The 13,704-nt window shown below is 41.4% G+C and overlaps 1 protein-coding gene across 3 annotated transcripts; it reads right to left on the reverse strand.

Moving 5' to 3' along the window:
* Window positions 1-8,436: 8,436 nt before the first annotated feature.
* LOC141592880 (protein IQ-DOMAIN 9) lies at window positions 8,437-13,103 on the reverse strand. 3 transcript variants are annotated; one of them, XM_074413757.1, is made up of 7 exons: window positions 12,911-13,079; window positions 11,902-12,020; window positions 11,199-11,309; window positions 10,107-10,259; window positions 9,731-9,958; window positions 9,448-9,561; window positions 8,437-9,014 (listed from the first exon to the last, which is right to left on the reverse strand). In XM_074413757.1, the coding sequence occupies exons 3-7, from the start codon at window positions 11,271-11,273 to the stop codon at window positions 8,673-8,675; spliced, it is 912 nt and encodes a 303-aa protein (XP_074269858.1). In that variant the 5' UTR covers window positions 11,274-11,309; window positions 11,902-12,020; window positions 12,911-13,079; the 3' UTR covers window positions 8,437-8,672. The 3 variants fall into 3 exon arrangements, with proteins under 3 accessions (XP_074269858.1, XP_074269856.1, XP_074269857.1); XM_074413755.1 differs by lacking the exon at window positions 11,902-12,020 and having other exon boundaries at window positions 12,911-13,103; XM_074413756.1 differs by lacking the exons at window positions 11,902-12,020; window positions 12,911-13,079 and adding an exon at window positions 12,603-12,883.
* Between the last annotated feature and the right edge of the window lie 601 nt (window positions 13,104-13,704).

Below are 13,704 nucleotides of genomic sequence, written 5' to 3' on the forward strand. Positions count from 1 at the left end.
AATTGGATGTTGATATGTTTACAATATGGCGTTAAAGTTTTAATATATGTATCGCATGCTGAGGTGTTATAACATGGCTTTTGAGTTCTTACGTGATTGTTATGAGAATATTGAGTATGATAGAGGGATCGTAAAGTGTTAACCTGTAGATAGTGTTACTCGGCCGAGCATGTTAGGCACTCGACCGAGTATTGAGTACTCGGCCGAGCATAAGGGAACTCGACCGAGTGTTGTTTTGAAGGAAAGTAGCAATCGCTACTGTTTATGGTAACTCGACCGAGCATGGGGGTACACTCGACCGAGTATGGTCCACTCGGCCGAGTGTTGCTATACTCGACCGAGTGCTTCTTTTTGTGTTTTCATGTTTTTCTCTGGAGTCGATACTCGACCGAGTATCTGAGAGGATACTCGACCGAGTGTTCTTTACTCGACCGAGTGTTATTCATACTCGGCCGAGTGTTCTTATGGCGGAGGGGTGTTAAATTTTGAGCATGCGTTTACGTTTCTTTCTTTCTTATCAGCTCAAAATGCCGCCCAAAAGAACTCCTGCGCAGATCCAAGCTTCGGAGATGACTCTTGATGAGATTGATCGCATGATTGAGCAACAAGAGGCTCTCCTTGAAGCTCTCAAAAATGTGGGAAAAGGGAACGAGAAGCCGATTGATGCAACTCAGCTTAGCATCAACATTGCTCGTTTCCACCCTCCCACATATGACGGGGTAGGTGAACCAAAGCTGCTCGAGAAGTGGCACCGTGAGATTGAGGCCCTCATGGAAATGGTTAAGTGCCCCGAGGACATGATTGTTGAGCAGGTAGTGTACTACCTACGAGGAGAAGCTGCAGTTTGGTGGCAGAATGTCAAGGAAGATGCTAGAGCTTATTACCAGGAGGAAGGGGCTATTCCGTGGTCTGGGTTGAAGAGCGCTATGAGAGAGCAGTTTGTGCCAGAGCATATCCGACACAAGATGAGATCCGACTTTGAATCTTTCACTATGTCTGAGGAGATGACAGTCACTGATTACTATCATCGATTTGTGGAGCTATCTCGTTATGTGGAAGATTTGCAGCTCGGACAGAAAGGTTTGGCTCTCCGATTTGAGAGGGGCTTGTCTGCTAAGATCGTGAGTCGTATGCAGGCTGGGGTTGCTACTGACCTCAAGGAGGTGTATCTGAGAGCGGGTCAAGCTGAGAGAATGGTGGATCTCTCAAGGGAGATTGAGGAGAGGATCACTACACGAAAGAGGAAGGCTGATAGTGGGAACAACAATCAGCCAACCAACAAGAAAGGGAATTTCAACCATGCTAAAGCTTTCTCTAGTGGAGCTGGTTTCTCTGGAGGTTCTCGTGGCTGGGGAAAGAATGGAGGTCGGGCTGTAAGTGACAACACCAACCTTACGTGCTTCAACTGTGGTGGTGTGGGCCACAAAAGGCGGGAATGCACGAGCTACAAGCCCGGCAATGGTGCAGGAGCTCGATCAGGAAATTTCTCTCAGGGGCCGACTCAGAGTTTTGCTAGTAGCCGACCGGGAGGTTCATGGGGCAACAGAGGTGGACGGGGGTAACCGGGGCGGTTACAACCGCGGTGGTGGTGGATCTTATCGCGTCGGAATAACAATGTCACCCAGACTCGGCGGCTAGCTAAGCCTAGTACCTCCAATGCTTCATTCGGGGTGGAGGACGAAGAATAGTGGAAAGCTCTTCATGATGGATAAGCAGGAAGCACAGGATGATGCTCATGTAGTTACCGGTACCTTTCTTGTTAATAATGTACCGTCCTTTGTTTTGTTTGATTCCGGGGCTACACATTCGTTTGTGTCTAAGAGTCATGCAGTGTCTATGGGTTTGGGCCAGTTTGAGGTTGTAAAAGATGATGTGTTCATACCTTCAGGGGAGTCTGTGTCGTGTCTCAAGTTATATAAGGGTATACCTATGGTGATTGGAGGGGTAGATTTACCAGTAAACCTGTTAGAGTTTCCTAAGGATGGGTTTGAGGTAATTGTCGGGATGGACTGGCTGGGTAGGTATGATGCCAGGATAGATTGTAGACAGAAGAGAGTGTCTTTAAAGAGTCCCAAGGGTGTTAAAGTGTCCTATAGAGGGTTTGTGGTAAAGCCTAAGTTTAGGTTTATAGCAGTTATGACTTTAAAGTCGTGTTTAAGGAAGAAGTGTCCCTTAATCCTTTGTCATGTGAGAGATCATCGAGTAGAGCCGCCGACATCTTCTGAGATTTCCGTGGTGAAGGAATTTGAAGATGTATTTCCTGAGGAGATACCGAGCTTGCCTCCCAAGAGGGATGTTGATTTCAGCGTGGAGCTTAAGCGGGAACGGACCTATATCTAAAGCACCTTATCGTATGGCACCTAAAGAGTTGGCTGAGTTGAAGAAGCAGTTACATGAGTTGTTAGACAAGGGTTATATCAGGCCTAGCGTGTCACCGTGGGGAGCTCCAGTTCTTTTTGTAAAGAAGAAAGATGGGAGTATGAGATTGTGCATTGATTACAGAGAGCTCAATCGGGTTACAGTGAAGAACAAGTATCCGTTGCCGAGGATTGATGATTTGTTCGATCAGGCTAAGTGGAGCTCAGGGTATTCTCTAAGATTGATCCGAGGTCGGGTATCATCACCGAGGATAGCGTGACGAGGATATTCCTAAAACAAAGATTCCGATCTCGCTATGGTCACTACGAGTATGTAGTGATGCCTTTTGGGTTGACCAATGCGCCAAAGCTTTTTATGGATTTGATGAACAGGATCTTCACACCGTTTTTGGATAAGTTTGTGGTCGTTTTCATCGACGATATCCTAGTATATTCCAAGTCTAAAGAAGAGCACGAAGAGCACTTGAGGATAGTTTTGCGACTTTGAGGGAAAATCACTCTATGCCAAGTTATCCAAGTGTGAGTTCTGGTTAGAGGAAGTGGCTTTTCTAGGCCATGTAATATCCAAGAAGGGGTATCTGTGGATCCTAGTAAGATTGAGGCCGTTACCAAGTGGGAATCGCCAAGAATGTGGCGGAGATTCGGAGTTTCTTAGGTCTTCCGGCTACTACTACCGGAGATTTGTGAAGGATTTCTCTACCATAGCACGGCCTATGACATCCTTGATGAGGAAAGAAGTCGAGATTTGTTTGGGATGAGAGTTGTGAACGACGTTTCGAGACCTTAAAAGAACGCTTGACCACACTCCTATCCTAGCCTTGCACGAGGGTTGTGAGAACTTTGAGGTCTATACCGACGCTCAAGAACGGTTTGGGTTGTGTCTTGATGCGGGAGGGAGAGTGATAGCTTATGCTTCGAGGCAGTTAAAGCAATATGAGGAGAACTACCCTACTCATGATTTGGAGTCAAAAGCGGTTGTGTTCGCTCTTAAGATTTGGAGGCACTACCTTTATGGCGCAACTTTTAAGGTGTTCTCTGATCATAAGAGTCTAAAGTATATATACACTCAGAAGGAGCTTAACATGCGACAGAGGCGGTGGATGGAGCTGATTGGAGATTATGATATGGAGATCATCTATCACGAGGGTAAAGCTAATGTTGTCGCAGATGCTTTGAGTAGGAAGAGCGTTCATTCGCTATGCACAGCTATGTCCTTGCTGAAGTTGAGAGATGAGATGTCTAGTCTGGGGATCTTTATGATTCGAGAGGGGAATACCATCGGGGATTTGACGATCGAGCCAGAGTTGTATGAAAACATCAAAGGTAAGCAAGAGCTTGATCCTAAAATCCAGGAGTGGAAGTCAACGGTAGAGAGCGGAGCAGCATCTAGGTTCTCTATACATCCAGATGGGAGTGTTCGTTTTGATGGGAGATGGTGTGTTCCTGACGATGCAGAGTTAAGGAGAATGATCTTGTCTGAGGCTCATTGCACTCCTTATTCGGTTCACCCGGGTGGTGACAAGCTTTACAGAGACCTTAAGAAGACTTTTTGGTGGCCGAACATGAAGAGGGAGGTAGCTGAGTTTGTGGCTAGATGTTTGACTTGCCAGAGGGTCAAAGGTGAGCAAAAGAGACCTCAAGGTAAGATTCGGTCCCACGACGGTGCCCGAGTGGAAATGGGAGTCGATCTCTATGGACTTTATTGTGGGGCTACCTAGGTCACAACAAGGTAACAACATGATTTGGGTGATTGTTGATCGGCTAACCAAGTCAGCCCATTTTGTTCCAATGAAAGATACTTGGTCTAAGATGCAGCTGGCTTTGGGTTACAGAAAGCATGTGGTTCGGTTACATGGTATTCCGAAAGATATTGTTTCCGATCGGGATGCGAGGTTCATATCAAAGTTTTGGCAAGAACTGCAAGAGTTGATGGGCACAACGCTGAAGATGAGTACAGCTTTTCATCCGGCAACCGATGGTCAGACAGAACGGACCATCAAGACCTTGGAAGACATGCTAAGGGCATGTGTTATGGACTTTGGAGGCAGTTGGGAAGACAGACTTGATTTGATCGAGTTTTCATACAATAATAGTTATCATACAAGTATTGGGATGGCACCATTTGAAGCTTTGTATGGCCGGAAATGCCGAAGTCCAGTTTGTTGGGATGATAGTTCCGAGACAAAGGTGGTTCTAGGACCACAGCTGGTTCAAGATATGGTTGAGCAAATCCAGTTGATTCGCCAAAAGATGAGAGCAGCTCAAGATCGTCAAAAGAGCTACGCCGACTTACACCGCAGGGACATTGAGTTCGCGGTAGGTGACAAGGTGCTTTTGAAAGTGTCACCTATGCGAGGTGTTATGAGGTTTGGGAAAAAGGGGAAGCTAAGCCAAAAGTTTATAGGTCCTTATGAAATTCTGGACCGTGTTGGCGAGGTAGCCTACAGGTTAGCTTTACCACCAGCTTTGGATAGAGTTCACAATGTTTTTCATGTGTCTCAACTCCGGAAATATGTGAGTGACCCGTCGCACATCCTCGAGATGGAGAACATCGAACTTGATGAATCCTTGTCTTATGCCGAGATTCCTAAGGAGATTCTTGATCGCAAGGTTCGTAAGACCCGGAATGGTGAGACGGTCTTACTCAAGGTCCTTTGGTCTAATCATAATGTGGAGGAAGCAACATGGGAATCCGAGGAATCTATGCGAGACCGCTTTCCTAACCTTTTTGATCAGGTATGTCTGGTTACGGGGACGTAACCGTTGTCTTTTTAGGGGGGTATGAGATGGTCGCGATAGTGTTTTGTGTTTTCTTTGCTTTGTTTGATTCGTGTCGGGAGATGTGTTTGGGGTAACTTATTGTGATGCTTGCGTAGTTCCTTGGAGTTGTTTCATGTGTTTGTTAGAGTCTTGTGTCGTGGTATTGTGTTTGTGTGTAGTTGAGTGTGAACTTCGGGACGAAGTTCTTTTTAGGGGGAAAGATTGTAACACTACGGATTTCCTTTGGAGCCTACTCGACCGAGTAGAGCCTACTCGGCCGAGTAGTGCTCTTTGTGTGAGTTATTTCGGTTCTGCCGAGGAACACTCGGCCGAGTATAGTGAATACTCGACCGAGTGTAGGCCACTCGGCCGAGTGTCGTCACACTCGACCGAGTGTCCGGTTTGGCGAGGTTATATTTCGACGGTTTGATTAGGGTATTTTATATTCTCCGCGTCAGTTTCTAATATCACCTTTCACACTTTATCATTTCTACGTTACCCTAATCCTACCCAAATCATTCCCTAATTCCTTCCTTGAGCATCTCGTAGCATAGTTGTGTGGATATTTGCGGTGATTATTCCGTATAAACTCTTGTTGCCTTTGTTGGTAAGTTCTATCTTTGTATTATTGTATCTTTTGGGTTACTGTACTTTTATATGGGAAGGGAATGTTGGGAATTGTTCAAAGTGTAATTGTGTTGTACGATCTTTGTATAGGAGAAGACTTCGTAGAGGAGCCTTTTTGATTGTCCGTGTTGCTTACTGCTGTGATTGCTAAGGTAGGGTTTCCCTACTCGATTCTTTGTGCTTTACATGACATATTATTGTATTTATCGTTGTCTATTGATCATCGTAATATGGAGATTGTTGTGACAATGTTGGTGTGAGAGGGATTGAGATGACAGTAGTGTCATGTGATTGTGATTGTGGTGGAGTCACTTGCGGGAGTGGCTTCACACCCTAGTTCGCCCTCCGTGGAACCCGCCACGGGAGGGGATGTGCACATTAAGGGACAGGGATTATTGTCGCTCGTTGAGGAGCTGGACTAGGTGGGATCGGCTGCGGTCACCCATCGGCGCGAGGATTACCTGTTGCGATGGGTAATCTGGCAGGGCTACACACTTTAGTGTGTAGTCGGTTACTATGTGAGACAGGGTGATTGGGAGTTGACGATGATCGGACGAGTATTGCATTTGTTTGTCTTGTTGTTGCATAATATCACCCCGTTGTTGTTTGTGGAATCTGCGGTGATCCATTCGGGGATGGTGAGCGGGCTTGACGAGTTTTACTAGTGAGAGCTTGGGGATTTCTTTGGGAGAATTGCCACCACGAGTCATAGCATCACTGTCTGAGTCTTAGCGAGTTTTCCTTTTATTATTAAGACTTTGAAGTTGTATTTCTTTAGACAATATTTGGGTTTGGATATTGTAAACTTTGTATTTTACATTACTTTAATAAATGTGCTCAGTTCAGACGCTTTTGATATGTACTAACCTCGGGCAACCGAGATGGTAACAGTCTTTCATACTTGGGTAGTCCTGGTAAGGAACCTTGGTATGAGGGGGTGTTACAGGGATAGAGCTCGGGAATGTGTTGGAAGAGCATTGTGGATGTGTGCTAAGGGTTACTCATGGATTACCTTGTGCTTGTGCATTGATCCAGTTACAAAGAACGGGTAAGAGGGTCCATCTTGAAGATGTTCATGCTTTTTGGAGGACCTTGGAGTACGACAATGTTGGTGTACAACCCAAGACCAATGATGATGAGTTGGAGAAGCTGTTTGAAGAAGCTAGAGCTTGTGACCCGGCGAAGAAACGGGTAATCATTGAGAAATTGCGAGATGGTCTTCACCCGGAAGACGAGGAAGTTAAACCACCTCATGTTAGAGAAAACCCCAAAGGGAGACGAGGAAGTTAAACCACAACTTTTAATTTAAAAAAATATAAATTACACATTAAAATATAAAATTAACAACTTTTAATACAAAAAAAATACAAAAAAATACAAATTACACGGTTAAAACAAAAAAAAAAGTCCGAACCATGGACGGACATTGAGTTTCAACGTCCCAATCAACAATGGACGTTGAAACCCAACGTCCAAACCAGACAAGGACGGCAACAGTACACGTCCTGCCCATGGTCGACGTTGAAGTTCAACGTTCCAGCCATTGAAAGACGTTGAAGTTCAACGTCCACCACCATTACAGACGTTGAACTTCAACGTCCACCACCATTACAGACGTTGAAGTTCAACGTCCCTACCCGTCCCTACCCTCTGTAAAACGCAGTTCAATCCCTCAACAAACGCGACAACAAATCAATCGATAACAACAACAACAAAACGATTGAAAATAACAAAACAAGAACAAATCCATCAACAACAAACAAAATTAACAATAACAATCCAACAACAACAACAAATCCGACAATACTAAGCCTATTTGCGAGATTGAAACGAGAAAATAACAAGAATAAGGAAGAATAACGAAATTGAAACAAGAATTAATTCAAATGAAGACAAACATAGATTACTATCCCAATTACAATCGAATTATACAATTAAAACTAAACTAATTGAAAAAAAAATCGACTTACTTGATTAAAAACCGGGTAGAATGAACTCTTGTTTGTGCTATATCGGCTGTGGTGTTGCTGCGGTGGTGGTGGAGGTGTTGCGGTGGTGATGCGGACGGATGTGGTCGTGTCGTGGTGGTGTGGTGGGCGGTGGTGATGTCGTGAGAATGACAGAGTGAAAGGGAGAAGTGAATGAGTGAGAGAGAGATACTAAGGGTAAGGTTGTCTTTTTTTTTAAAAACCGTCGACGATTTGTTATAAAACGTCGGCGACGTTTTGCAACCCGGCTAATTTTCTTTATTATTTTTGGAATTTTAATGATTTTACTATTCTCGTCTCAATCATTTATTTACCTTTTATATTCTTGATGAGAGGTATTTTAATGAGAGGTAAACAAATGATTGGAACGGAGGGAGTAATATATTTCTTAGTCACTTCAAAAATTATCCCACCCCGTAAGGGTAAAATTAATTACACGGACTTCCTTGGCGTTTATATTTGTTAGATTACTCTTTTTTTCCCGCGAAATTATACCAATGAAATTACAAATGGGAAAAGGAATCGAACCTTTCACAATCGGAGCAAAACTTCTCTGTAGTCCGTGTCTACTGTGAACTTGTAGCATAGGTCGATGTAAATATCGACATTTATAAGGATCATGTACACATAGTATTGACTCGGCTGCATATTCTCGACTAGAGGAGCAAATCCATGGATGTATCTCTCTTGAAATGCTGTATATTCATATTATAAATACTCCTAATACAATTTCTACACCATTATATTACACACAAAAATGAAGTTACATTAAAAAAAAATAATTAAAGAAAAACAAAAGAATATATGGAAACATATCACACATGACAGAACAGGCAAATACATATATAAATTTGTGGTAAAGAATAAAAATTGCGGCTTTCGAATGAGAAATTTAAGGAGCTCTGATTTGTGTTGTCACCTAAGATGCCAAATCAGGCTGCTTAAATGTTACTCGCCGCAGTTTTGAGTCTGACTCTGATTCGCGGACAGCTGGTTTAGCTGATTTTTCAGCACCGGGGTACGACACTCTTCGGCCTTTTTGTGATGGTTTCCGGTTCATCTTGGCGGATTTGGAAGGAACTAATATTTTTGTAGCCTTGTTTGTCGACTTATTGTTAACCTTCTTCGTGATGGACTGAGATGCCACTCTGGTTTCCCATGGCCGAGCTGCAATCCATCGTTCCTTCCAGCTCCATCCCCAGTTAGCCTTCCCAAGTTCACAGTCAAAAGGACCCTGGTTTTGACCAGTGTTTGCCCTCCACTGTAAACGATGTATAGGTTGTTAGACGGAAACAAAGCAAGTGAAACTTAAACATCATTATAATCTAATACTCTCTCCGTCCCGGTCAATTGTTGTCCTTTCATTTTGGCACAAAGACCAAGGAAAGACGAGGGAGCCAATTAATAGATGACAAGTGGATCAAATTGAGTGTGAATGATCAAATTACTCATCAAATGCATCCCTAAAATAGAAAGGACAACAACTGACTAAGACACCTCAAAATGGAAAAAGACAACAAATGACCGGGACAGAGGGAGTAGAACTTAAACGAAATGATCTTCCATATGAAACCAACCCATTAACCATATAATTAAACGAGGAATATACAAGTATTGGGTTGGTCTCACGTCCTCTATCGTACAAGACTCGTTGGCCGTTGCATTATGATAAATTGGGTTACGAGGATATATACTTGATGATTGAATGCATAAGCCATTGTTCGCTCCCTCTTCACCGCTGCCTCTTCTCTTAGATGTATTCTCGCTAGTATCTCGTCCATTGTGTCTGCCCCACTATTCCACTCCACCTGTCGAAGAATTTTTCAGGCTTCATTCATTAGGCACTTAAAAGCATGTTTGGATAGGATATTAACAATATAAAGAGTGTTAATGCGCCAACGTGAAGTATTAGACATAAGTTATAACAAATGATTGTCTCACTTTAAAATCGGTCATAAATGAGTCAAAAACACACACCTCCAAGTCATGAAGTTTTGCCTCGAGCTTAAGTTGGTTCTCTAACTTCTTTTGCTTAAGACGGCCTTCAGTGACCATGCACAAACGGCGGTCTCTAATTTCAGCTTGTATCCGACTCCACAAATGTAGGTGAGTTAATGTGCTTTTAGATTGTTTTTTGACGGACTTTCGTTCTGTTAACTTCTGGAACCTTACTATCCCCTTCATACGCCGTAGACTTTTCCTTGCCTGCAGACAGTCACAAAACAAATAATCGTGGAGCATTATGGAACGTCCTCTTTTCTGAACTATTTATAACCAAGAATACCAGCAACAGAAGACGCCAAGACGGTACTTTTTGAAATCATATGGAAGAATAGCAAAGTGCTCGATATACCATATAGGCTCTGAAAGCAGTCTGTATCCTAGTAGCCGCAACATCATCACTGAGTTTTAAGAGAACACCATTAGATTTGCTAGTGATCTTGCCATTGGCATTCTTCTTCTGAGATCGGCTTTTGTTTTTCAATTCAGCTGAGTTATCGGATCCCTACATGTTACAAAGAGAATAACACCTATCAGCCCATTAACCAGATATACATTATCACTTTATAAAAACCATCCATTTCAGATCATCCCACATTATTCCCACCATTCATTATATCACGCAACCCAAACAAAGTAGGCAAATCATTCACGACTAACGTGTTAAAAACACACAAGTACACCATTCCCAAATCTAAGATTCCAACAAGAAAGCTTAACGACATAGCAGATTCAGGCCAAATTTATCTTATTTCTAAGATTACAAGAGAGCCGTCCTTTAGTAATATCACGTTAGGTTTATACCGTTTCTAATACTTTCAAGCAAAAATTAACACTGGCAGTCAACATTTGAGGTTCAAAACTACAGTTTAAAAAATGTAAGGAAATAGTTGAGTTACGATTTTATTTCCTTCCATGCTAAGATTACTCCGCAAAAAGATAAAAACTGCATGACTGATAGATTTCCGAATCAAATTCAGTTTTAACTAAAAAGAGCAAAAAGGAGCATATAATCAATAGCGCAGTAGCTTCATATGAGAGTACTAAGAAAGGGAGCTTCCAGCCTTATAAAAATCCTCCAAGAAACATTCCGTGTGTCGTAAAATGAAAAATGAAGAATGAAGAAATTTGCAGTGGAACTATGCTATTTTAAGCAATTGAGTTCAGAAAACATTACACAATACAACGTTTACTTTTAGGGCCTTACGTTACCATCAATGCCACAAAACGCTCACGCCTATAGGCCATAGTAAAAATTGTGTCGCAAGTTCCATTGACTAACTACTACCTCATATGATTAGAAGCATCATATAATTTCGTTATCAATGAGTCATTTTGCTTTATTCCACCGTATTTCAAAAGTCAAACAAAAGGGAGTCTGTGTCTCCATTGCAAATGAAATTTTTCTACATTACACAATAAAGTTTGAAAATTATATGCGAACCTTAGACTGTTTTGGTGTGTCAACCTTCACTTTCTTCTTGCTAATTATCGTCTTGAACCAATCTCCAGACCCCATTCTGATGTCAACAATGCACTTTAATTTATCTTATGCCTGAAAGAAATATGATGTCAATGTCGCACAATCATTCGTCATATAGAACACATTGCATATCAATGACATCCTCATTACAAGCAAAACCCATTGACTAATATTGTAATTTGAACAAATATGGAGGAATGCAAGAGATCAGGCAGTGAGTTGAAACAGTGGTTTCTAGTTAAACAATACGAAGTACTACCTAGTTCCATACGAAAAAATACAGGTAAATAGGACTGATAAGTAGTGATTTCCTAATCTATTCCCTTTAAAGTGATAGATGAACCATCTCAACCAAAACCTTAAGGTGATGGTTGAGGCCCAACTATTATAATTATTCCTATTACGCTCCCTCACTCAAATGCCCATTGGGCTTGAAGAGTGATTAGTTGTGCACCGGCTCCCCCGTACCGTGTGCTGGAATTCCACTTCGAGAGTTTTTGAGGGGGTTTTGAGGTTGCCAGGATTCGAACCCGTGACCTTTGGTCACACTGGCTCTGATACCATGATAGAATTATGAAGGGTTGAATTTCATTGAGTTGAATTGCATGAATAATAAAGTTACAAGCCTATGTTTATATACTAATTACATGAGAATAAAACTAACCTATAGAAATATATACACACTCCTTACTTAGGAGTGTGCTTCAAAGTTCGAGTTTTTATAAATTACACACTCCTTACTTAGGAGCTTGTTCACCTTGATGGCACCATCATCCAATCTAACTGATAACAACAAATGCCAACGGTCAAACTTTATCGGAAGACTTTGGTTGAAAATTAAACATCGAGTCAAATTTTACTATCGTCTAAACTTAAAGCGCCTAATTACTACAATTGAAACTCGAGGATCATAATTTCACCATTAAACAAAGTCAAGAGACTCAATTACTACAATTACCACTTTCACGACCGTTGACAAAAATTAGTACAGTACATCATTCCAAAACACAAACTGCAGATACAATTTACCAAACACAAATTCTCACTTTAGACGGACACTATCCGTCTATAGTTGTAAACGGGTCAAATATCACACCACTTTCATAATAAGACAAACAACAAGTGGGATGTCACCACTTTGTCTTATTATTATGTAAGTGGTGACATATTTGACCCGTCTACACTTTAGACGGATATACTTTTGTATATGAGTATATCCGTCTACACTTTAGACGGATATACTCATATACAAAAGTAAAAATAAAATAACAATTCGACACTGCCAATTACTCTTTGCCATCAAATGCATGCTCCTAAATGAACCCAAAAAGCAATTCTTAATAACTAAACAAAAATGGTACATACAGTATTACAGTAGTTTTCAGTTTCAGCATTCCAGTGGCGGATCTAGGGGGCTAACAGGAACGCTCGCCTATTTTTATCAAAAAATTCCGAATTTTTTTATAGGACACCTTATACTATTACTAGTCCGCCCCAGTAACGAAAAATCCTGGCTCCGCCACTGCAGGGCTCTATTCTAGATAAAGCTTAGATCTTTACTTGATTAAGGAACACAAAAACAACAAAAGATATAAGCAAAATATAGGAAGACATAAAAACATTAGTAAGTAAGTAAATGCACAAGATCTAAGGTGAGATATAAATTGACATACCAATTGAAAAAAAGTGAATGTTTCTTGTTTTAGTAAGTGGGGTGATTCCAAGAAAATGTTGGTAGGTGTTGAAGTGAAAGTGAAGCAAATGCATACTCAAATATGAACACATACAATACAAGTTAGTACAACACACCAGCAAAGTTTTCTTTTTTTTTTTTTAAATAAAAAAATTAAAAAAATTGGGGAATGTATGACAGCAACAAAAAATGATGATTATTTGGAGCAGTGGAGATAATACCAATGCTAATCTGATTATATTATTTTTAACAAAGCGTCTTGCTTGTGACGGGTTAATCCCGTCACACAAAAGACTTCTCACAAAAGGGAGAGAGACAATTGGGGCGTCCCACGTGTCTTCCCCACTTGCCTCTCATGGGTATTTTGTGAGAGAAAATGGTATCCGTCTTCAGCTTGTGACGGATATCGCCGTCTTCAATGAGATTTTGTGTATTTTTAATTGGATGATTAAGGTGGGTAAGGATTTTCATGGCCCATCTAACAGCTGTTTTCAAAGGTGTTTGAATGAAGATTGTTAAGTGTAATTAGTTTCACAATTAGTCTTGTTATAGACGGGTATTGTTGTTGTTATAGACGGGTTAAATACAATAAAAGTGGTGATATTTTTTGCCCTTACTACCCTCACTTGTTGTTTGTCTTATTAAAAAAGTGATATTGTATTTGGTCTGTCTTTCATTATAGACGGATAGTGTCCGTCTATAATGAGAATTTGTGTTAGTTTCACCAATTCTCATATTGGAAACGAATATTTTTTTGTCACAAGCTGAAGACGG

Source organism: Silene latifolia, chromosome 7 (assembly GCF_048544455.1).
Source record: "Silene latifolia isolate original U9 population chromosome 7, ASM4854445v1, whole genome shotgun sequence".
NCBI classification, from domain to species: domain Eukaryota; kingdom Viridiplantae; phylum Streptophyta; class Magnoliopsida; order Caryophyllales; family Caryophyllaceae; genus Silene; species Silene latifolia.